At 44.8% G+C, this 22,968-nt stretch overlaps 1 protein-coding gene and 2 non-coding genes across 4 annotated transcripts in view; 1 reads left to right on the top strand and 2 right to left on the bottom strand.

Moving 5' to 3' along the window:
* SRGAP1 (SLIT-ROBO Rho GTPase activating protein 1) overlaps positions 1 to 22,968 on the bottom strand; it is a 333,891-nt gene that overhangs the window by 84,259 nt on the left and 226,664 nt on the right. For both annotated transcript variants that reach the window (XM_038766001.1, XM_038766002.1), the window contains exons 5-6: positions 12,143 to 12,325; positions 10,606 to 10,734 (exon numbers count right to left, since the gene is read on the bottom strand). In XM_038766001.1, coding sequence (XP_038621929.1) covers positions 10,606 to 10,734; positions 12,143 to 12,325 — 312 coding nt within the window. The remainder of the gene's footprint in view (positions 1 to 10,605; positions 10,735 to 12,142; positions 12,326 to 22,968) is intronic.
* On the top strand, positions 7,355 to 7,492 carry LOC119924760. Its single transcript, XR_005449456.1, has one exon. It is a non-coding gene; the product is annotated as a small nucleolar RNA SNORA7 (small nucleolar RNA).
* LOC119924153 lies at positions 21,311 to 21,448 on the bottom strand. Its single transcript, XR_005449053.1, has one exon. It is a non-coding gene; the product is annotated as a small nucleolar RNA SNORA7 (small nucleolar RNA).

Below are 22,968 nucleotides of genomic sequence, written 5' to 3'. Positions count from 1 at the left end.
ATAATAGTAATGACAACAGCAATGATAATAATGGTGGTATGTGTTAAGTGCTTACTATGGCTCAAGAACTAAGGTAATCAGGTCAAACACAGTCCCTATTCCACCTGGGGCTTCCAATCTAATAATAATAATGATGGTATTTGTTAAGCGCTTACTATGTGCAAAGCACTGTTCTAAGCGCTGGGGAGGTTACAAGGTGATCAGGTTGTCCCACAGGGGGCTCACAGTTTTAATCCCTATTTTACAGATGAGGTAACTGAGGCACAGAGAAGTTAAGTGACTTGCCCAAAGTCACACAGATGACAGTTGGTGGAGCCAGGATTTGAACCCATGACCTCTGACTCCAAAGCCCGTGCTCTTTCCACTGAGCCATGATGCTTCTAAGTAGGCGGAAGGAAAGGTATGGAATTCCCATTTTGTGGATGAAGCCTGTGTTTTTTCCACTAGGCCGCAGTGCTTCTCTAACAACATTTCCAGGATCCATTCCTTCTTCTCCATCCAAATGACCCCTGGGAGTCCAGGGCTTGGTCGTTCCCATCTCGACCACGACATCAGCCTCTTGGTTTTGGTTTTGTTTGATTCGTTGCCCAGATCATTTTTCTTGGGAATGTGTCCACCAGCTCTCTTATATTATACTCTCCCAAGCGCTCTGGACACAATAAGCACTCAATATTGATCAATGGTATTTATTAAGTGCTTACTGAGTGCAGGATGTTGTACTAAGTGCTTGGGAGAGTATTCAACTCATTCATTCATTCATTCAATCGTATTTATTGAACACTTACCGTGTGCAGAGCACTGTACTGAGCACTTGGAGAGTACAGTACAACAAATAGACACATTCACATTCTCTGCCCACAGTGAGCTTATAGTTTAGGGTGGGGGAGACAAATAATAATATAAATAAATACAATACAGTTAGCAGACACATGGGAAGCAGCATGGCACAGTGGTTAGAACATGGGCATGAGAGTCACAGGGTCATGGGGTCTAATCCCTGCTATGCCATTTGTCTGCTGTGTGGCCCTGGGCAAGTCACTTTATTTCTTTGCCTCAGTTACCTCATCTGTAAAATGGGGATTGAGACTGTGAACCCCGTGCGGCACAGGGACTGAATCCAACCTGATTTGCTTGTATCCACCCCAGAGCTTAATATAGCATCTGGTACATAGGAGGTGCTTAACAAATACCATTATTATTATTACTATTCCCTGTCCACGATGAGCTTACTTCATTCTATGCATGTCTCCCCACTGCTCAAAAACCTCCATTGGTTGGCCAATTCCTCTCTGCATCCCCTCCTCGCCACTGGTTTTAAGGCACTCGACGGCTTCAATCTACCCCTATTCTACAACTATTACTACTACCTCTTTATTCTAAGTACCTCTTTATTCCATCTTCCTCCCTCTAATTCACTTTAATGTCTGTCTCCTATCAATCAATCAATCAATCGTATTTATTGAGCACTTACTGTGTGCAGAGCACTGTACTAAGTGCTTGGGAAGTACAAGTTGGCAACATATACAGACAGTCCCTACCCAACAGGGGGCTCACAGTCTAAAAAATCCTCCCCTAGATTGTAAACTCCTGAGAGCAGGGATTATGCCTGTGAATTCTCTTGTGCTCTGGACACAAAAATGCTTTTGAGAAAGTGTCTTCTATTTGCATATATAAAATATATTTATTATATATAAAATGTATATTATATATGTCACATAAGACATAATAATAATTATAATGATGGTATTTGTCAAGTACTTATTATGTGCCAAGCACTGTTCTAAGCGCTGGGGTGAATACAAGGTAATCGGGTCATCCTAGGTGGGGCTCACAGTCTTAATCCCCATTTTACAGATGACGTAACTGAGGCACAGAGAAGTTAAGTGGCTTGTCAGGTCACACAGCAGACAAGTGTGAAGCGGCATGGCTCAGTGGAAAGAGCCTGGGCTTTGGAGTCAGAGGTCATGGGTTCAAATCCCGGCTCCGCCACTTGTCAGCTGTGTGACTTTGGGCAAGTCACTTAACTTCTCTGGGTCTCAGTTACCCCATCTGGAAAATGAGGATTAAGACTGTGAGCCCCCCGTGGGACAACCTGATCACCTGGTAACCTCCCCAGTGCTTAGAACAGTGCTTTGCACATAGTAAGCGCTTAATAAATGCCATCATTATTATTACAAGTGGCGGAGCCGGGATTAGAACCCACGTCCTCTGACTCCCCAACCCGGGCTCTTTCAACTAAGCCTTAATGGGTACTTAATGGTACTTAATGAGCACCATTAAAAAAGTCAAACCCCCAAAACAAGGTAGCAGTGTGTTTCCCCCTCAGTTTCCCCTGCCCCAAGGCCTCCACAGTCACTTGATTTTGTGGTTTGTCGGTGGTTGGCCCGGCCTAGCCCAGACGTCGGATGGTCTGGGAGTCGGTGCTGGGCCTGGAGCAAACCAGATTCTCTTTCAGACCAGTGGAATTACCCTGGCTGTGGAGACAAGGGGCACTACGGTTTTATTTTTATATCTTGTTCGGCAGGGAGTTCACTGGTGCCACTTATTCAGTGAGAGTTCCTGAATCAAAACCCCTCCCTGGGAGAAGATTCTACTTGTGTAGTTCAAGCAGTCCATCCGTTTGCAGCATGGTTGTACTGGTCAGTCAGTCTGGCTGTCAGTCAGTCTTGTCTTATGCTGTCGAATCGTCTCCGACCCATAGCGACTCCATGGACACATCTCTCCCAGAACCCCCCACTCTCCATCTGTAATCATTCTGGTAGGGGATCCATAAAATTTTCTTGGTAAAAATCTGCAAGTGGTTTACCATTGCCTTCTTCTGCACAGTAAACTCAAGTCTCCACTCTCGACTCTCTCCCATGCCGCTGCTGCCAGGCAAGGGTGAGTTTTGACTTGTAGCAGATTGCTTGCCACTCGCTAGCCACCGGCCGAGCTAGGAATGGAATGGATAGGTCTCTGCTTGACTCTCCCTCTCATTCATTCAATTGTATTTATTGAGCGCTTACTGTTTGCAGAGCACTGTACTAAGCGCTTGGGAAGTACAAGTTGGCAACATATAGAGACGGTCCTTACCCCACAGTGGGCTCACAGTCTAGAAGTAGCCGAGACTGGTAGAGGACTGGAAACTCTCCAGGTGCCACCCTGAGAGGTGAGTCAGTTAGTCAATCATATTTATTGAGCGCTTACTGTGTTCAGAGCTCTGGACTAAGTACTTGGGAGAGTACGATACAACAAGAAACAGAAACATTCCATGCCCACAATGAGCTTACAGTCTAGAGGGGGAGAGAGATGTTAATATAAACAAGTAAATTAAAGATACGTACATAAGTGCTGTGGGGCTGGGAGGGGGGATGAATAAAGGGAGCAAGTCAGGGAGATGCAGAAGGGAGTGGAAGAAGTGGAAAAGAGGGCTTAGTCAGGGAAGGCCTCTAGGAGATGTGCCTTCAATAAGGCTCTGAAGTTGGGGAGAGTCATTGTCTGTCGGATTTGAGGAGGGAGGGTGTTCCAGGACAGAGGCAGAAAGTGGACGAGGGTTCGGAGATGTGCCTTCAATAAGGCTCTGAACTGGGGGAGAGTCATTGTCTGTCAGATTTGAGGAGGGAGGGCATTCCAGGACAAAACCTGGAAGTGGACGAGGTGTTCGTTGGCAAGATAGGTGAGACTGAGGTATTTAGAGTGAGAAGCAGAGTGGTACAGGTCATTTCTCGGGGAAGGGGAACCATGTTCCAGTCAGCACTCTTCACAGAACCTTAAGCCTGGATGGTCCCTTCAGCGGTCTCCTAACCTTCCTTGTCCCAAGGCACACTGCCCACCATGTACCATGAGAAGCAGCATTGCCTACTATCTTGAGTTTGGGCCTGGGAGTCAGAATAATAATAATAATAATAATGACATTTATTAAGCACTTACTTTGTGCAAAGCACTGTTCTAAGCGCTGGGGAGGTTACAAGGTGATCAGGTTGTCCCACGGGGGGCTGACAGTTTTAATCCCCATTTTACAAATGAGGGAACTGAGGCACAGAGAAGTGAAGTGACTTGCCCAAAGTCACACAGCTGACAATTGGCAGAGCCGGTACTCGAACCCATGACCTCTGACTCCAAAGCCCGTGCTCTTTCCACTAAGCCACGCAGAAGGACCTGGGCTTTAATCCCGGCTCCACCAGTTGTCCGCTGTATAACCTCGGGCAAGTCACTGCACTTCAGTTTCCTCATCTGTAAATTGGGGACTAAAGATGTGAGCCCCACAGGGGACAGGGACTATAGCCAACTTGATTATTGTATCTACTTCAGTGCTGAATATAGTGACTGGCACGTAGTAAGTGCTAAACGAATACCTAATGCTAACCTTCTCACTCTACCTCAATCTCATCTACCTCGCCACTGACCTCTCGCCCACATCCTACCTCTGGCCTAGAACATTGTCCCTCCTCATATCAGACAGATAACTGCTCTACCTCACTTGAAAGCTTTATTGGAAGGCACATCTCCTCCAAAAAGCCTTCCCTGACTAAGCCCTCCCCTCCTTTTCTCCCACTCCCTTCTACGTCACCTGAGTCTGTATGTTGCCAACTTGTACTTCCCAAGCACTTAGTACAGTGCTCTGCACACAGCAAGCGACTGAATGAATGAATGAGTCATTCCCCTTATTCATCCTCCCACCCATGCCCAAAGCATATGTTTATACCTGTAATTTATTTCTTTATGTATGTATGTATTTATTTATATATATTAATGTCTGTCTCCCCCTCACATATTGAGTTCGTTGTGGGCAGGGAATGTGTCTGTTTGCTGTTCATTCATTCAGTCATTCATTTGTATTTATTGAGCACTTACTGTGTGCAAAGCGCTGTACTAAGCGCTTGGGAAGTACAAGTTGGGAACATATAGAGATGGTCCCTGACCAACAACAGGCTCACAGTCTAGAAGGGGGAGACAGACAAAAAAACAAAACATGGACAGGTGTCAAGTCGTCAGAACAAAAAGAAGTAAAGCAAAATGCACACCATTAACAAAATAAATAGAATAGTAAATATGTACAAGTAAAATAAATAGAGTAATAAATCTGTACAAACATATATACAGGTGCTGAGGGGAGGGGAAGGAGATAGGGCGAGGGGGATGGGGAGGAGGAGAGGAAAAAAGGGCCTCAGTCTGGGAAGGCCTCTTGGGGGAGGTGAGCTCTCAGTAGGGCTTTGAAAGGAGGAAGAGAGCTGTTGTACTGTACTCTGCCAAGTGCTTAGTACAGTGCTTTGCACACAGTAAGCACTTAATAAATACAATTGTTTGATTGATAAATACCACAAAAAAGAGGAAAAAAACCCAACCTGAGCAAGCTTGGGATCGAATTGGTTCCATCTTAGCTTTGTCTCCACTGGAGGCTGTGGAGGGCGTTTGGGAGAGCAGGTTTACGGTTACCCTCCTTGATATGCCCCCTCGTCCCCCTCTCCATCCCCCCATCTTACCACCTTCCCTTCCCCACAGCACCTGTATATATGTATATATGGTTGTACATATTTATTACTCTATTTATTTACTTATTTATTTATTTTACTTGTACATTTCTATCCTATTTATTTTATTTTGTTGGTATGTTTGGTTCTGTTCTCTGTCTCCCCCTTTTAGACTGTGAGCCCACTGTTGGGTAGGGACTGTCTCTATGTGTTGCCAATTTGTACTTCCCAAGCGCTTAGTACAGTGCTCTGCACATAGTAAGCGCTCAATAAATACGACTGATTGATTGATTGATTGATTAAGCACTGACTAAATACCATTGATTGACTGACTGAATCAAACTTGTTCATTAAGTGCCTAGTGAGTATGGCTTAGTGGATACAGCATGGGCCCGGGAGTCAGAAGGTCATGGGTTCTAATCCTGGCTCCTCCACTTGTCTGCTGACAGACCTTGGGACAACCACTTCACTTCTCTAGGCCTCAGTTACCTCATCTGTAAAATGGGAATTGAGACTGTGAGCCCCTTGTGGGACAGGGACTGTGTCCATCCAATTTGCTTGTGTCTACCCCAGCGCTTTGGTAACAAATGCCAAATTAATTATTACCCCTCTAGACTGTGAGTTCATTTTGGGCAGGGAATGCATCTGTATGTTGTCGTAGTGTACTATCCCAAGTGCTGTGGGAGAGTACAGAAATGCTTTGTATAGAAACGCGCTGGGCATGTTACTCCCCTCCTCAAAAATCTCCACTGGCTACCTGTCAACATACGAATCAAGCAAAAACTCCTCACTCAGCTTCAAGGCTCTCCATTGCCTCGCCCCCTCCTACCTCACCTCCCTTCTCTCCTTCTCCAGCCCAGCCCACACCCTCCACTCCTCTGCCACCGCTAACCTCCTCACTGGGCCTCGTTTTCACCTGTCCTGCCGTCGACCCCCTGCCCACATCCTTCCCTTGGCCTGGAATGCCCTCCCTCCGCACATCTGCCAAGCTAGCTCTCTTCCTCCCTTCAAAGCCCTACTGAGAAGTCACCTTCTCCAGGAGACTTTCCCAGACTGAGCCTCCTTTTTCCTCTCCTCCTCCCCATCCCCCCCCCCTCCTTCCCCTTCCCACAGCACTTGTAAATATTTGTACAGATTTATTACTCTATTTTACTTGTACATATTTACTATTCTATTTATTTTGTTAATGATGTGCATATAGCTAAGCAGCATGGACCAGTGGAAAGAGCATGGGCTTTAGAGTCAGAGGTCACGGGTTCAAATCCCGGCTCCACCAATTGTCAGCTGTGTGACTTTGGGAAAGTCACATAACTTTTCTGTGCCTCAGTTACCTCATCTGTAAAATGGGGATGAAGACTGTGAGCACCCTGTGGGACAATCTGATCACCTTGTAACCTCCCCAGAATGGTGCTTTGCACATAGTAAATGCTTAATAAATGCCATTATTATTATTATTATTTGTTCTGACGATTTTGACACCTAACTACATGTTTTGTTTTTTTGTTTGTCACCCCCTTCTAGACTGTGAGTCCGTTGCTGGGTAGGGACTGTCTCTATAAGTTGCCGACTTGTACTTCCCAAGCACTTAGTACAGTACTCTGCACACAGTAAGTGCTCAAAAAATACGATTGAATGAATGAATGCATGCTTAGTATAGTGCTTTGTACACAGTAAACACTCAATAAATATGATTGAAAAAATGAATGACTGTATTAAGCGCTTTGGAAAACACTACAACATTCCCTGCTCTCGAAGAGCTTGAACTCTAATGGGGTGGACGGCCTGATAAAAATTCTTTACAGATAGCGGAGGGAGGAGGAAGGAGAAACAGAGAACATGGAGCAGAAATAATACATTAGGATGAGATAGAGAGAGTCAGAATTGAATATACTTATAAGGGCTGACCCCTCCCAGGGTCGCCCCTGGAGAGTTTCCAGTCCTCTACCGGTCTCGGCTGCAGGAGGGAGAGTCAAGCAGAGGCCTGTCCATTCCATTCCTAGCTTGGCCAGTGGCTAGAGAGTGGAAGGCAATCTGCTACAAGTCAAAACTGTGTCCAACCTGACCTACTTATATCTAACTCAGAAATCAATCAACGTGTTGATAAATAAATGTATTTATTGAGCACATACTGTTTATTGAGCACTTACTGTGTGCAGACCACTGTAGTAAGCACTCGGGAGAGTACAGTATAACAGAGTTGTTAGGCACAGTCTATGCCCACAACAAGCTGACAGTCTAGAGAAGTCTAGAGTAGTGCCTACACTTAGAACAGTACTTGACACATAGGAAGCACTTTTATCTAGCAAATATGCTCACATCAGGGTCATCATCACCAACACTATTTAGCATTCATTCAATCATATTTATTGAGCGCTTACTGTGTGCAGAGCAATGTACTAAGCGCTTGGGAAGCACAAGTTGTACTACGTGCAGAGCACCCCTCTCAGGGTCGCACCTGGAGAGTTTCCAGGCATCTATGAGTTTTGGCTATGGGAGGGAGAGTCACGCAGAAGCCTACCCAGTCCGGAATATTCCTAGCTTGGGCAGTGGCTAGCAAGTGGAAGGCAATCTGCTACAAGTCAAAACTCATCCATGCTGGGCAGCAGCAGCATGGGAGAGCGTTGAGGGCGGAGGCTCGAGTTGACTGCATGGAAGGTGGCAATGGCAAACCACTTCTGGATTTTTACCAAGAAAACTCTATGGCTCCACTACCAGAACGACTGCAGATGGAGAGTGGGGTGTTCTGGGAGAGAAGTGTCAGTGTTGTTGCTATGGGTTGGAAATGACTCAGTGGCATACGACAAGAGAAGACATAAGGGCTGAGGACGGATCCAGCGCTTAGAACAGTGCTTTGCACATAGTAAGTGCTTAACAAATGCCATCATCATTATTATTATTATTATTATTATATAAATAACCAAAGTGCTGATGGTAGCTATTGTCTAGACAGGATTGTAAATACTGACACTCTTCAAGGAATGTTTCCTGGAAGAGGGGGAAGGGGAGAGGCAGAGATGGGATTGTAAGAGACTGTAAACGCCTTGAGGGCTGGGATCTATCTACAGGCTCTATTGTATTGTAGATATTGCCCTACTGTACTCTCCCAAGCCCTTAGAACAGTGCTCTGCACATAGCAAGTACACACAAAAAATACCATTGATGATGTTGGTATTTGTTAAGCGCTTACCATATGCCAAGCACTGTTCTAAATGCTGGGGGAGATACAAGGTAATCAGGTTGTCCCACGTGGGGTTTACAGTCTTAATCCCCACTTTACAGATGAGGTAACTGAGGCACAGAGAAGTTAAATGCCTCGCCCAAAGTCACACAGTAGAGACGTGGCAGAGGCAGGATTAGAACCCACATCCTCTGACTCGCAAGCCTGTGCTCTTTCCTCTAAGCCACACTGCTCTGCCACTTGTCTGCTTTGTGATCTCAGGCAAGGCACTTAACTTCTCTGCTTTACAGTTTCCTCATCTATAAAATGGGGATTAAGACTATGAGCCCCATGTGGGACGTGGACTGTGTTCAATCTGATTAGCTTGTGTGTGCCCCAGCGTTCAGTATAGCATCTGGCACGTAGTAAGCTCTTAACTAATATCACAATTATTATTATTACCCCAAATGCTTAGCACACAGTGCTTGGAGCTTAGTAGGTGCTTATCAAATGCCACAATTATTATTCATGTCTCTGTCTCAACCAAGGCCCATATCTAATGAAGATCTACCATCAGAAGGCATATGCTCAAAAAGGTTAAAGAAATTTCCAAGAGGCAGATTCCGCATTAAACTCTTTAAGCCAACGCTGAACTCTGAATAAGTCATCTTCGAACCAACTTCATGATACTCGAGGCCTGTAGACACAAACAAAGCAGCATGGCTTAGCAGAAAGAGCACGACCTTGGGAGTCAGAGGTCATGGGTTCTAATCCCGTTCTGCCACTTATCAGCTGTATGACTTTGGGGAAGTCACTTCACTTCTCTGTGTCTCAGTTACCTCATCTGTAAAAGGGGGATTAAGACTGTGAGCCCCATGTGGGACAACCTCACGACCTTGTATCTACCTCAGCGCTCAGAAAAGAGCTTGGTGACATGGTAAGCGCTTAACAAATACCAGTATTATTATTATGCTGCCGAAACGATCGACTGAATCAAAAAAATCAATAACCAAGTAAAGATGGCTCATTGCAAAGGATAAACTTCATTTCAACTTCACTCTGCACGAAGGACTAATGAGAAGACACCATAAAGCCTATGAGAGCAGCAGCTGTGGGTAAGTCAGCTGCAATATCCTACAACGGTTTAAACAATTTTCCTCTCAGCTCCAAAACAACCGAGCCCTTCCAAGGGGAGCAATTAACAGCCTAGAAACTGCACTGCAAGGATGACTAATACCTGTTACATCCTTCCGATGCCAGTGCTTTGGCTCCATGTAGTGAGCAAGGGTTTTGGATTGAACTCTGGCTTCACCACTGTGAAAGTACTTTAAAGTACTGAAAGTCTTCCCACAAAGCTCTCTTTCCAAATGCAAATAAACTGCCTCTCCTAGACCTCAATGATAAGCTGGCCGTGGGCAGGGAATGTGTCTGTTATATTGTTCTGTTGTACTTGCCCAAGTGCTTAGTACAGTGTACTGCACCCAGTAAGCGCTCAGTAAATATGATCGATGGACTGACTGACTGACAGGCTTAATGAATGGAAACATTAGGGCCTTGTGCTCTGATTTTAACCCCTTTGCCAAAATTTGACTCTTCTTCCTCATCCAAGTGGCTGCGACCATGGAGAACATAATAATGATAATGGTATTTGTTAGGCTCTTACTATGGGTCAAGCACTATTCTAAGTGCTGGAGTAGCTACAGGCCGACCTGGTTGGACATCATCCCTGCCCCACATGGGGCTCACAGTCTCAATCCCCATTTTACAGATGAGGGAACTGAGGCCCGAAGAAGAGAAGTGACTTACCTAAGGTCCCATGGCAGACAAGTGGCAGAGCTGGGATTAGGACCCAGGTCCTCTGATTCCCAGACCCAACTCCTTTCCACCAGGCCATGCTGCTTTGTTATTACATAAACATAACACAAAATGGCAACATTGACCATTTGTGTCTCTTCTATTCTGACACATGTAAGAGACAGCCCAAATTCGAGAACTTACATCAATCAGATCGGAAAGGTCGTGAATATAATACTTGAAAACCGAGGCGTTGGTTGCTTCAAGTGTTAGAAGATACTCGTTCCGGGCCTTAATAGATTTCAGCTTGTTCTCAGAGTACTTGGCTTGGCGCTGGAAGGGAGGAATATGCAGGCATTGAGATAAGAAAGCAAAATTACCTCAACTTATTTTAAAACCCAAACACACAGATGGATGGGAATTTTAATGAACTGAAATATGCTTCCAATAATTTAGAAAATGTTTAGAGAAAAAGGCATTCTGAATCTGATCTAAAAAACAACAAGCTTTTCCTACCCAATGACCGGGAAAAATATAATGTGTTTGAATTTGGGCCAATTTGCAATGAAAATTCTTCACTTAAAAATCCATCTTTTCTAGATCTTGAGAGGAATATTTTGTATTTAACATAGTGCTGTCCAGTGGCAGTTACATGACTCTTTTTTATTCTTTTCCTTTTAATGGTACCTGTCAAGCATTTTACTACGTGCCAGCCACTGTACTAAGCACAGGGGTAGATACAAGCTAATCTGGCTGGCCACAGTCTTTATCCCACATGGGGCTCACGGTCTTAATACCCATTTTACAGATGAAACAACTGAGGCACAGAGAAGTGAAGTAATTTGCCCAAGGTCACACAACAGACAGCTGGCAGAGCTGGGATTAGAACCCAGGTCCTTTTTATCTTATGGAATACTCTTCCTTTCCAGAGATATATGGATTCAACTAAGGCAAATATTTTATCCCTAGAGAATTCTTAGAGAGAGTGAGATTATCTCAGTTCTTCCATGACGGGTATTTTAGCTAGAACTTTGTCAGAGACTCAGGGGATGTTCAGCAGGAGTCTGTTTGGATACAGCACACCGCAATATCGAAAGAATCGCTTTATTAGATGGGGCCAGAGGGGCTCAAGTCCCGCATTTTAGGAAAAGCAGCATGATCTAGCGGATAGCTCCCGGCCAGGCCTGGGAGTCAGAAGGACCTGGGCTCCAATCTCAGCTCCGCCACTTGGCTGCTGTGTGACCTTGGGCAAGTCACATCACTTGTCTGTGCCTCAGTTACCTCATTTATAAAATGGGGATTAAGACTGCGAGCCCAATGTAGGGAAGCAGTGTGGCTCAGTGGAAAGAGCCCGGGCTTTGGAGTCAGAGATCATGGGTTCAAATCCCAGCTCCGCCACTTGTCAGCCGTGTGACTTTGGGCAAGTCACTTAACTTCTCTGGGCCTCAGTTCCCTCATCTGTAAAATGGGGATGAAGACCGTGAGCCCCACGTGGGACCACCTGATTACCTTGTATCCACCCCAGTGCTTAGAACAGTGCTTGGCACATAGTAAGCGCTTAACAAATACCAACATTATTATTATTATGTCGGACAGGGACTGTGTCCAACCTGATTAAATTGTACCTACCCCAACACTTAATACAGTGCCTGGCCCGTAGGTAGTGCTAAACAAATACCATAAAAAAATTTAAGGAGAACTGGCTGCAGTGAAGAAGAATCTCAAATCCATCACCACCTACCTTTTCCTTCATCTTCTCGATCTTCTTCACAGAACTCCGCCTCTGGTGCCTCTCTTCCAGGCGAATGTGAAAGACGGGGTCACCTGACCTTCCAATCTGCTTCTCCTCTTGTTTCTCAGCCTCTTTCAGCTTGCTCTCTGCGCTGATGCTCTCCGCGTGATACATGTGGTACGTCTTCATGACCTGGGGAAACAGTTCCCAAAAAGAGTTGCAAAATGTCAGTGCTTAGAACAGTGCTTGGCACATACTATGGGCTTAACAAATACCATTATTATTATTATTATGAGAGAGCCAGTGATGTCACCTAAGAGTCTTAGAGATCAGACAATCGATTGATAGTATTTGCTGAGCGATTACTCTGTGTGGAGATGATTTGGGAAGTACAGAGAAGTTGGTAAGCATGAGCCCAGCCCTCAAGAAGCTTACAATCTAGTAAGGAGACAGACATTAAAAGAAATTACAGGGGGAATCAGCAGCATATGGTGATATAGTGATATTCCCAGACCAAGCCCCCCTTTTTCTCAGCACTTCCTCCCTGCCACCTCACCCCAACTTGTTCCCTTTGCTCTACCCCTCCTCCCCGCCCCACAGCACTTGTGTATATATGTACATACCTATAATTCTATTTATTTATATTAATGCCCATTTTACTTGTTCCGATGTATATACCTATCTTGAATTCTATTTATTTATATTGATGCCTATTTACTTGACTGTAGCCCATGGTGGGCAGGGATTGTCTCTCTTTGTTGCTGAATTGCACTTTCCAGGCACTTAGTACAGGGCTCTGCACATAGTAAGAGCTCAATAAATACAATTGAATGAATGAATGAATGACTGTACATATCTTTCTGGCACATTCCCTGCCTAAGAGGAGTTTACATTGCAATGGGGGATATTAGAATGATGATGATGACAATAACAATAATAATGATGGTATTTGTTAAGTGCTTACTATGTGCCAAGCACTGTTCTAAACACTGCGGGGGGATACAGGGTAATCAGGTTGTCCCACGTGGGGCTCACATTTTTAATCCCCATTTTACAGATGAGGAAACTGAGGCACAGAAAAGTTAAGTGACTTGCCTAAGGTCACACAGCAGACAAGTGGCAGAGCCAGGATTAGAACACACGTCCTCTGACTCCCAAGCCCGGGCTCTTTCCACTAAGCCATGCTGCTGCTGCTGATGACTTTCGTTAATGACAGACAAGCCTCAGTCCAGTCAAGAAGACTTGAGCCCGAGAGTCTGCCTGAGGGAAATGATTATCGTGCAACTGGTTTGTAATGAGTCACTTGGACTCTTGACTCTCCCTTCCTTGAATGTTTTATTGAAGGCCTATCTCCTCCAAGAGGCCTTCCCCGACTAAGCTCTCCTTTCCTCTTTTCCCACTCCCTTCTGCGTTGCCCTGTCTTGCTCCCTTTATTCATCCTGCCTCCCAGCCCCACAGCACTTATGTCCATATCTGTCATTTATTTCTTTATATTTATTGTCTGTATCCCCCTCTAGACTATAAGCTCATTGTGGGCAGGGAAATGTACTCTCCCAAGTGCTTAGTACAGTGAACTGTACTTGGTAAGTACTCAATAAATGCGACTGACTGACTGACTGACTGACTGTTCTGTTCCCTCTGGAGCCCAGCAAGATGAATGTCGGAAGCAGCGAGGTCTAGTGGCTACAGCCTGGGCTTGGGAGTCAGGAGGACCTGGGTTCTAATCCTGAGTTCTGACCCTTGTCTGCTGTGTGACCTTGGGTAAGTCACGTCACTTCTCTGTGCCTCAGTTACCTCACCTGGAAAATAGGGATTAAGACTGTGAGCTCCATGTGGGACATGGACTGTGCCCAACCTGATTATCTTGCCTCTATCCCAGTGCTTAGTACAGTTCCTGCAACATAGTAAGCACTTAACAAATACCAAAAAAAAAGAGGCTGCATAACAAAAGTTCCATGCAGAAGGATTAACTGCCACAGTTAACTGGGAGAAAACCCAGCCATGGAGCAAGAACATCAACATTAAAAACCAAAGGCGGAACGCTGGCAATGGCAAATACCAAAAGGTAAGGATGGATGGAGTTAGGTCAGAGTTAAACATTGCTCTCTATTTCAGAGAAGGTGGAAAGGTATCTCGTATTCTGTTTTTGGGCATCCTAAAGAGGTTTGGACCACTGACACCAAGTGATGCTCAAGTCTGTAGTACCTGGAAATTTATCCAACACTTATTTTCCCTAAGTCCAGAGCACAGGCCCGGGATCCAGAAAGAAATGGGTTCTAATCCTGGCTCTGCCATTAGTCTGTTGGGTGATCTCGGACAAGTCACTTAGCTTCTCTGTGCCTCAGTTACCTCATCTGTAAATGGGGATTAAGACTATGAGCCCTATGTGGAACTGGGACTGTGTCCAATCTGATTACCTTGTATCTACCCCAGTGCTTACTGTGTGACCTTGGGTAAGTTACTTAACTTCTCTGTGCCTTAGTTCTCTCAGCTGCATAAGGGGATTCAAATTTCAACTAAAACTGTGAGCACTACATGGGACCTGACTATCCTGTACCTACTCCACAGGTTAGTTCAGTTCCTGGAACTTGGTAAACGCTTAACAAGTACCACAATTATTATTATCATTATTACTATCATTATTTCCCTACCTGTCCTCCCTTCTGCATTGCCTATGTACTTGGATTTCTACCACCTAGGCACTTGATAGTTACCTCACCCTCAGCCCCACGGAACTTATGTATATATAATAATAATGATGGTATTTGTTAAGCGCTTTGTGCCAAGCACTGTTCTAAGCACTGGGGTAGATACAAGGTAATCAAGATGTCCCATGTGGGCTCACAGTCTTGATCCCTATTTTACAGATGAGGTAACTGAGGCAAAAAGAAGTTAAGTGCCTTGCCCAAAGTCACACAGCTGATAAGTGGCAGAGACGGGATTAGAACCCATGACCTCTGACTCCCAAGTCTGTGCTCTTTCCACTAAGCAATGCTGCTTCTCCATCTGTAATTTATTTTAATGACTGTTTTCTCTTCTAGACTATAAGCTCCTTGCGGGCATAGATTGTGTCTCCCCACTTCACTGTATTAAAATAATAATAATAATAATAAATAATAATGGCATTTATTATATGCCTAGTATGTGCCAAGCACTGCACTAAGCTGGGGGGTAGATACAACATAGTCAGGTCCCATATACAGCTCACAGTCTTAGTAGGAACTGAATCCCCATTGTGCAGTTGAGAGAACTGAGGCCCAGAGAAGTTAAGTGACTTACCTGAAGTCACATGGTAGACAAGTAGGTGAGCTGGAATCAGGTTTCAGGTCTTCTGACCACCCAGGCCCATGCAAATTCCACTAGGTCATGCTATACTCTCTCCAGTACTTAGAACAGTAGTCTCCACACAGTATACACTCAGTTAATATAATTAATTGATGGATTCATCCTAAAGCACTATAGATCAATGATCTCATTTTATTCTTTCAGGATAGAGCCTGGACGTCAGGAGGACCTGGGTTTTAATCCTGGGTTCTTACCCCTTTGAATACAGTAAGCATTCAATAAATAATAATAATAATGTTAGTATTTGAATGAAGGAATGAATGAAGATGCAGAGCACTGTACTAAGCCCTTGGGAGAGTAGGATACAAAAATGAGGGCGGACACATTTCTTGCCCCCAATGAGCCCAATAATAATAATAGCTGTGGTATTGTTAAGAACTTACACTGTGCCAGGCACTGTACTAAGCGCTGGGATGGATACAAGCAACTTGGGTCGGACACAGTCCCTGCCCAAGGTGGGGCTCAGAGTTTCGATCCCCATTTTCCAGATGAGGCAACTGAGGGCCAGAAATGTGAAGCGACTAGCCCAAGGTCACAGAGCAGACAAGTGGCGGAGCCGGGATTAGAACCCAAGACCGTCTGACTCCTGGGCCCATGCTCTATCCACTCTACCACGCTGTTTCCCATGCTTCTCCTTTATGGTGACTGATGCAGTGGTCTGGACTAATCTACGGACTGCCCTTATCCGCCACTTTGGTTTCCATCATTCTTAGGGATTGAGCTTTATAAACGTTGATGCTCAAAGACCTGGCTTCCCACAGGTGATAATTGGTCTTGTTCACTTAAGGGCAAACGATGGCCATAAGGATTCCTCTTATTTATTGAATGGTTTGAAACCGAGACCTTTCATTTCTCTCTCCCGGCACCGTTGGTTTCAGCCTTCAAGGTTCATTCACTCATTCATTCATTCAATTGTATTTATTGAGCGCTTACTGTGTGCAGAGCACTGTACTAAGCGCTTGGGAAGTACAAGTTGGCAACATATAGAGACGGTCCCTACCCAACAGTGGGCTCACAGTCTAGAAGAAGGTTCCGACCAGGTGGTGGTTCACTGTGGGGCTGAAAACTGTGCGGAGAAGCAGTGTGGCATAGTGGATAGAGCGGGGGCCTGGGAGTCACAAGCTCATGGGTTCCAATCCTGCCTCTGCCACTTGTCTGCTCTGTGGCTTTGGGGGAGTCACTTTACTTTTCCGTGCCTCAGTTCCCTCATCTGTAAAATGGGGATGAAGATTGTGAGCTCCAAGTGTGACTGGGACTGTGTCCAACCTGATTTGCTTGTATTCACCCCAGCGCTTAGTACAGTGCCTGGCACATAGTAAGGGATTAACAAATACCACAATTTTTATTATCATTATTTTCCGTGCCTCAGTGACCTCATCTGCAAAATGGGGATTAAAACTGCGAGCCCCATGTGAGACAGGGACTGTGTTCAACCTGATTAACTTATATCTACCCCAGCACTTAGAAAGGGCCTGTCCTCTTCTGAACTTTCCCATCACTGTGGATGGCTCAACCATCCTTCCTGTCTCACAAGCCCGCAACCTTGATGTCATCCTTGACTCCGCTCTCGCATTCACCCCATGTATCCAATCTGTCACCAAATCCTGCCGGTCTCACCTTCACAACATCGCCAAGATCTGTCCTTTCCTCTCTATCCAAACTGCTACCACGTTAAGTACACTCACTCATCCTGTAGCTTAATGAAAAGAACCTGGGCGTGGGCATCAGAGGTCGTGGGTTCTAATCCTGCCTCCGGACTCCACCACTAGTCAGCTGGGTGACTTTGGGCAAGTCACTTAACTTCTCTGTGACTCAGTTACCTCATCTGTAAAATGGGGATTAAGATTGTAAGCCCCACATGGGACAGACAAGGTAATGAGGTTAGACCAGTGCTTGGCACATAGCAAGCGCTTAACAAATACCGTCATCATTATTATTATCAGCTTCCTTTCTGACCTTCCACCTCCCGCCTCTCTCCACTTCAGTCCATACTTCACTCTGCTGCCCGGATTATCTTTCAACAGAAACCATCAGGGCATGTCACCCCCTTCTCAAAAATCTCCAGTGGTTGCCTATCAACCTCCATATCAAACAAAAACTCCTCACTATTAGCTTCAAAGCTCTCCATCCCCTTGCCCCTTTCTACCTCACCTCCCTTCTCTCCTTCTACATCCCAGCCCGCATACTCCGCTCCTCTGCTACCGCTAACCTCCTCACTGTAACTTGTTCTTGCCTGCCCCACTGTAGACCCCTTGCCCACCTCTGACCTGGAACACCCTTCCTCCTCAAATCTGCCAAAGAATCACCCTTCCCCACTTCAAATGCCTACTAAAGGCTCACCTCCTCCAAGAGGCCTTCCCAGACTAAGCCCCACTTTTCCTCATCTCACACTCCTTTCTGCATCGCCTTGATTCACTCCCTTTGCTCTTCCCCCTGCTCCCCATCCCCCAACACTTATGTATATATCCATAATTCTTTTTATTTATATTGATGCCTGTTTACTCGTTTTGATGTCTGCCTTCCCCCTAGGCTGTAAACCCCGTGTGGGTACGACTGTCTCTTTTTATTGCTGAATTGTACTTTCCAAGTGCTTAGTACCACACTAGGCAGTCAATGAATATGATCTGAATTAATGAATGAACATAGTAAGTGTTTAACAAATACCATAATAATAATTAGTTCCAATTAATAATAATTTATTATTATTACTCATTAAATATTACTATTAATAAGTGATGTCCTAGGAGTAAAGTTCCCCTTGGACCTTTGGAGTCGGAGTAGGGGAGTGGGTGAATTCTGGACCAAGTGCCCGCCAGATTTCCCCTGACCATTAGAGCACTCAATCAATCGATAGTATTTATTTAACACTTACTGTGTAGGGATCAGTGAACTAAGGCTTGGGAGAGTACAATAGAACAGAGTTGGTAAACACGTTCCCTCCTCTTAGTAAGTTGATAGTTCAGGAGGGAAATCTGGAGCTAGAGAGAATTCTAAGGAAAACCAGAAAAAGAACCCCTGCTTTTTCTGTGGCAATCCAATCTCCATGGCTGTACAATTCCCAGGGATGTCCACATTTGATTTGCACACACATGTGTAATGGCTCTCTGGATCCCAGAAATAGGCTGCAGTGAAATACCTGCAAGTTCCTACACTGAGATGCTTAAGCAATGTTGCTGCGGCTGCCTGGAAATGGTAGGACCCAGATCCGCCTCTTGTCTGCTGTGTGACCTTGGGCAAGTCACTTTACTTCTCTGTACCTCAGTTACCTCATCTGTAAAATGGGGTTTAAGACTCTGAGCTCCATGTGGGATATGGACTGTGTCCCACTTGATTAGCTTGTTATTCATTCACTCAGTCAGTCAATCATATTTACTGAGTGCTTACGGTGTGTAGGGCACTGTACTAAGTGCTTGGAAAGTACAATTTGGCAACAGATAGAGACAATCCCTACCCAACAAAGGGTTCACAGTCTAGAAGGGGGAGACAGACAACAAAACAAAACAAGTAGACATGCAATCTACGCCAGCACTTAGTGCATTGCCTGCCTTGTGGGCAGGGACAGGTCTACCAACTCTGTTGTATTGTCCTCTCCCACGCACTAAATTACTAAAATCCCAAGAACATAATTCAGTTTTAATTCTATTTGTTCTGACGAGTTGACACCTGTCCATGTGTTCTGTTTTGTTGTCTGTCTCCCCGTTCTAGACTGTGAGCCTGTTGTTGGGTAGGGACCGTCTCTATACGTTGCCAACTTGTACTTTCCAAGCGCTTAGTACAGTGCGCTGCTCACAGTAAGCGCTCAATAAATACGATTGAATGAATGAATGAACTAAGCACTAAAGTCAATAAATACAATTGACTGCTACAGTTCTCGACTGAAGGATGTTACATTTAAAGGAAGGGCCAGAAAGCACCATGCAATCGGTGACTCTTTCTCCGTTCATTCCTTCAACTAAGATGACCTTGTTTCTGGCTTTAGTGGATTCCAGATGGGGCCCATCTCTCCTTCCTCCAGCCCTCTGGGAGTGGACTAGGAGGGCCTGTCTTATGCAACCGCTCCAGGGGGTGGCAACGGAAATTCACGCCCGCCATGACAGTGGAGAGGAAAGGACCCATGGAAGAGATCTTTTCCCGACATGAGGTTGCTTCTGAAAATTCCCTTTTCTGTAAGATAGTATCTATGGGGACATACCTAACAGCAGGGCCCCATTCAGTCATAAATGAGTTGCAGTAAAACTCTTCAGTCTGTTGGACTGTAAGTTTCTTGAAGGTAGGATGATAATAATAATAATAATAATAATATAATATTATAATAATAATAAAAATGGGATGTGTTAAGTGCTTACCATGTGCCAAGCACTGTTCTAAGCACTGCGGTAGATACAAGGTTATCAGGTTGGATGCAGTCCCTGTCCCACATGGGGCTCATAGTCTTAATCCCCGTTTTACGGATGAGGGAACTGAGGCACAGAGAAGTGAAGTGATTTGCCCAAGGTCACATGGCAGACAAATGGCAAAGGGTACAGATCCAAGTTCAAGGGTTATGCAGAAGTGAGAGGGAGTAGGAGAAATGAGAGCTTAATTAGTTAAGGCCTCTTGGAGAATGATGGGATTTTATAGTATGCTCCCAAAGCACTTAATACAGTGTTCTGCATGCAGTAGATGCTCAATAGTAATAATAGTTATGGTACTTGTTAAACACTTACTATGTGCCAAGTACTGTATTAAGGGCTGTTGGGATACAGTTCCTGTCCCACATAGGGTTTACACTCTTAATCCCCATTTTACAGATGAGGGAACTGAGGCCCAGAGAAGTGAAGGGACTTGCCCAAGGTCATACAGCAGACAAGTGGCAGAGTCGGAATTAGAACCCAGGTCCTTCTGCCTCTTAGGCCCATTCTCTATCCACCTAAGCCACAATGCTTCTTGATATAAATACTGCTGATTGATTGTGAGCAGGAAGTTGAACTGACGGATCTAAGACTACTTCTCCTGTTCTCTGAAAAGTCAACAGTTAGAATAAATGAATTTTCCAAATGTTTGGGATTAAAAAAAACCAAGCCTACTAAGAGCTTTTTGAGAACTCTAATTATGGAGATTGCATGCAAGTACTAACTTCATTATTTGAACTGTAAGCTGTTGACAGAAGTTAAATGTGTTTTATATTTAAAATGAAATGGCAGACAGTACTTTCTCCGAGTGAAGTCAAAAAGCTTTAGTTTTTAAAAGCTGCATTTTGGATACATATTTCTTGTACAAATATAATAACTCCCACATCAGCTAAATGCAAAACACAACTCTCTGCAGTCTGAAAAAACTAAAAGAAGCAGCACGGTCTATTGGCATGAACACAGGCCTGGGAGTGAGAAGAAACTGGGTTCTAATCCCAGCTCTGCCACTTGTCCGCTGAGTGACCTTGGGAAGCAAGTTAACTTTTCTGTGCCTCAGTTATCTCATCTGTAAAATGGGGATTAAGATTGTGAGCCCCATGTGGGACAGCAACTGTGTCCAACCTGATTTGCTTGTATCTATGCCAACACTTAGTACAGTGCCTGGCACATAGTAAGTGCTTAACAAATGTCTTGTCCTATGCAGTCGAGTCATCTCCGACCCAAAGCAATGCCATGGACACATCTCTCCCAGAACTGAGTGCTTACTGTGTGCAGGGCACTGTACTAAGCGCTTCGGAAGTACAAATCGGCAACATATCCATAGAGTTTTCTTGGTAAAAATCTGGAAGTGGTTTACCACTGCCTCCTTCCGTGCAGTCAACTTGAGTCTCCTCCCTTGACCCTCTCCCAAGCTGCTGCTGCCCAGCATGGGTGAATTTTGACTTGTAGCAGATTGCCTTCCACTCGCTAGCCACTGGCCAAGCTAGGAATGGAAGGGGTAGGTCTTTGCTTGACTCTCCCTCCCGTAGTCGAGACTGGTATAGTACTGGAAACTCCCCAGGTGTGATTCTGAGAGGAGGCTTAACAAATACCATTTCCAAAAAAAAAAGGAAGGACGCAGAGTTAAGTGCAATCAGAGGACGTGATTCCATATTTAAACTCCTCTCTTAAATGTTGCTAAAGTTGTCCACATTCCTTGACTGTCCTGCAAAAAGCCATACATGTTGCTAAAAATTCAACAAGTCCAGACCTATCTTTAAGGGGCTTAGCTTTAAGGGAGGCTATGCCCTGTCTGGTTTGGATACGGCACTGGAAAGCCTTTATTGTTCAATCACTGGTATGATTATTTACAGATGAGGTAACTGAGGCCCAGAGAAGTAAAGTTAGAGAAGCAGCATGGCTCAATGGAAAGAGCACAGGCTTTGGAGTCAGAGATTTGTGGGTTCAAATCCTGGCTCTGCCAATTGTCAGCTGTGTGACTTTGGGCAAGTCACTTAACTTCTCTGTGCCCCAGTTATCTCATCTGTAAAATGGGGATTAAGACTGTGAGCCCCCCATGGGACAACCTGATCACCTTGTAACCTCCCCAGCGCTTAGAACAGTGCTTTGCACATAGTAAGCGCTTAATAAATGCCATAATTATTATTATTTTTATTATTATTAAAGTGACTTGCCTGAGATCAGACAGCAGGCAGGGATTCAAACTGTGAGCCCCATGTGGGACGTGGACTATGTCCAACATGATGATCTTGTTTCTACCCTAGTGCTTAGTACAGTGCCTGGCACACAGTAAGTGCCTAACAAATACCATTTCTTCAAAAAGGATCTTATATATCTAAAGTTTTTATTTTAAGTAAGTGCCTCCCTCCTTCCACCTTGGCTTCCGCTGTTATAAATACTCAATCTAGGCAGTATATTTGGACAGTGTCACCTAGCTGGGGTTCCATCGACCCTGTTCTGGCCTTTGGGTAGGAAGAACAAAAATAATAACTGTGGTATTTGTTAAGCACTTAATATGTACCAATCACTGTAATAAGCACTGGGGTAGATACAAGATAATCTGGTGCCACATGGGGCTTACAGTCAAGTAGGAGGGAGAACAGGTATGGAAACTCCATTTTGCAGATGAGGGGACTGAGGCACTGACAAGTTTAGTGACTTGCCCAAGGTCACATAGCAGACAAGTGGCAGAGCTGGGACCAGAACCAGAATCCTTCTGACTCCCAGGCCTGGGCTCTAGCCAATAGGCCACGTTGCTTAACCGCTTTGGTGAGTAAAATATAACAGAGTTGGTATGAGAATCAGCATAGCCTACTACTTGTCTGCCGTGTGACCTCGGGCAAGTCACTTCACTTCTCGAGGCCCCAGTTCCTTCATTTGTAAAATGGAGATTAAGATTGGGAGCCCCATGTGGGAGTGGGGCTGTGTCCAACCGGGTGATCTTTTATCTACCCCAGTGCTTATAACAGTTCTTGACATGTAGTAAGGGCTTAACAAATACCATCATTTTTATTAGTAGTAATAGATACAGCACAGGGATTGATTGATTGATTGAGTGCTCAAAAGGGGTGGAATTGTGGATACCGCATTGTGGTCTTT

The sequence above is a fragment of the Tachyglossus aculeatus genome, chromosome 2 (assembly GCF_015852505.1).
Source record: "Tachyglossus aculeatus isolate mTacAcu1 chromosome 2, mTacAcu1.pri, whole genome shotgun sequence".
NCBI lineage: Eukaryota > Metazoa > Chordata > Mammalia > Monotremata > Tachyglossidae > Tachyglossus > Tachyglossus aculeatus.
Note: the sequence above shows the minus strand (reverse complement) of the source record. Positions and strands in the feature narration are given on the sequence as shown.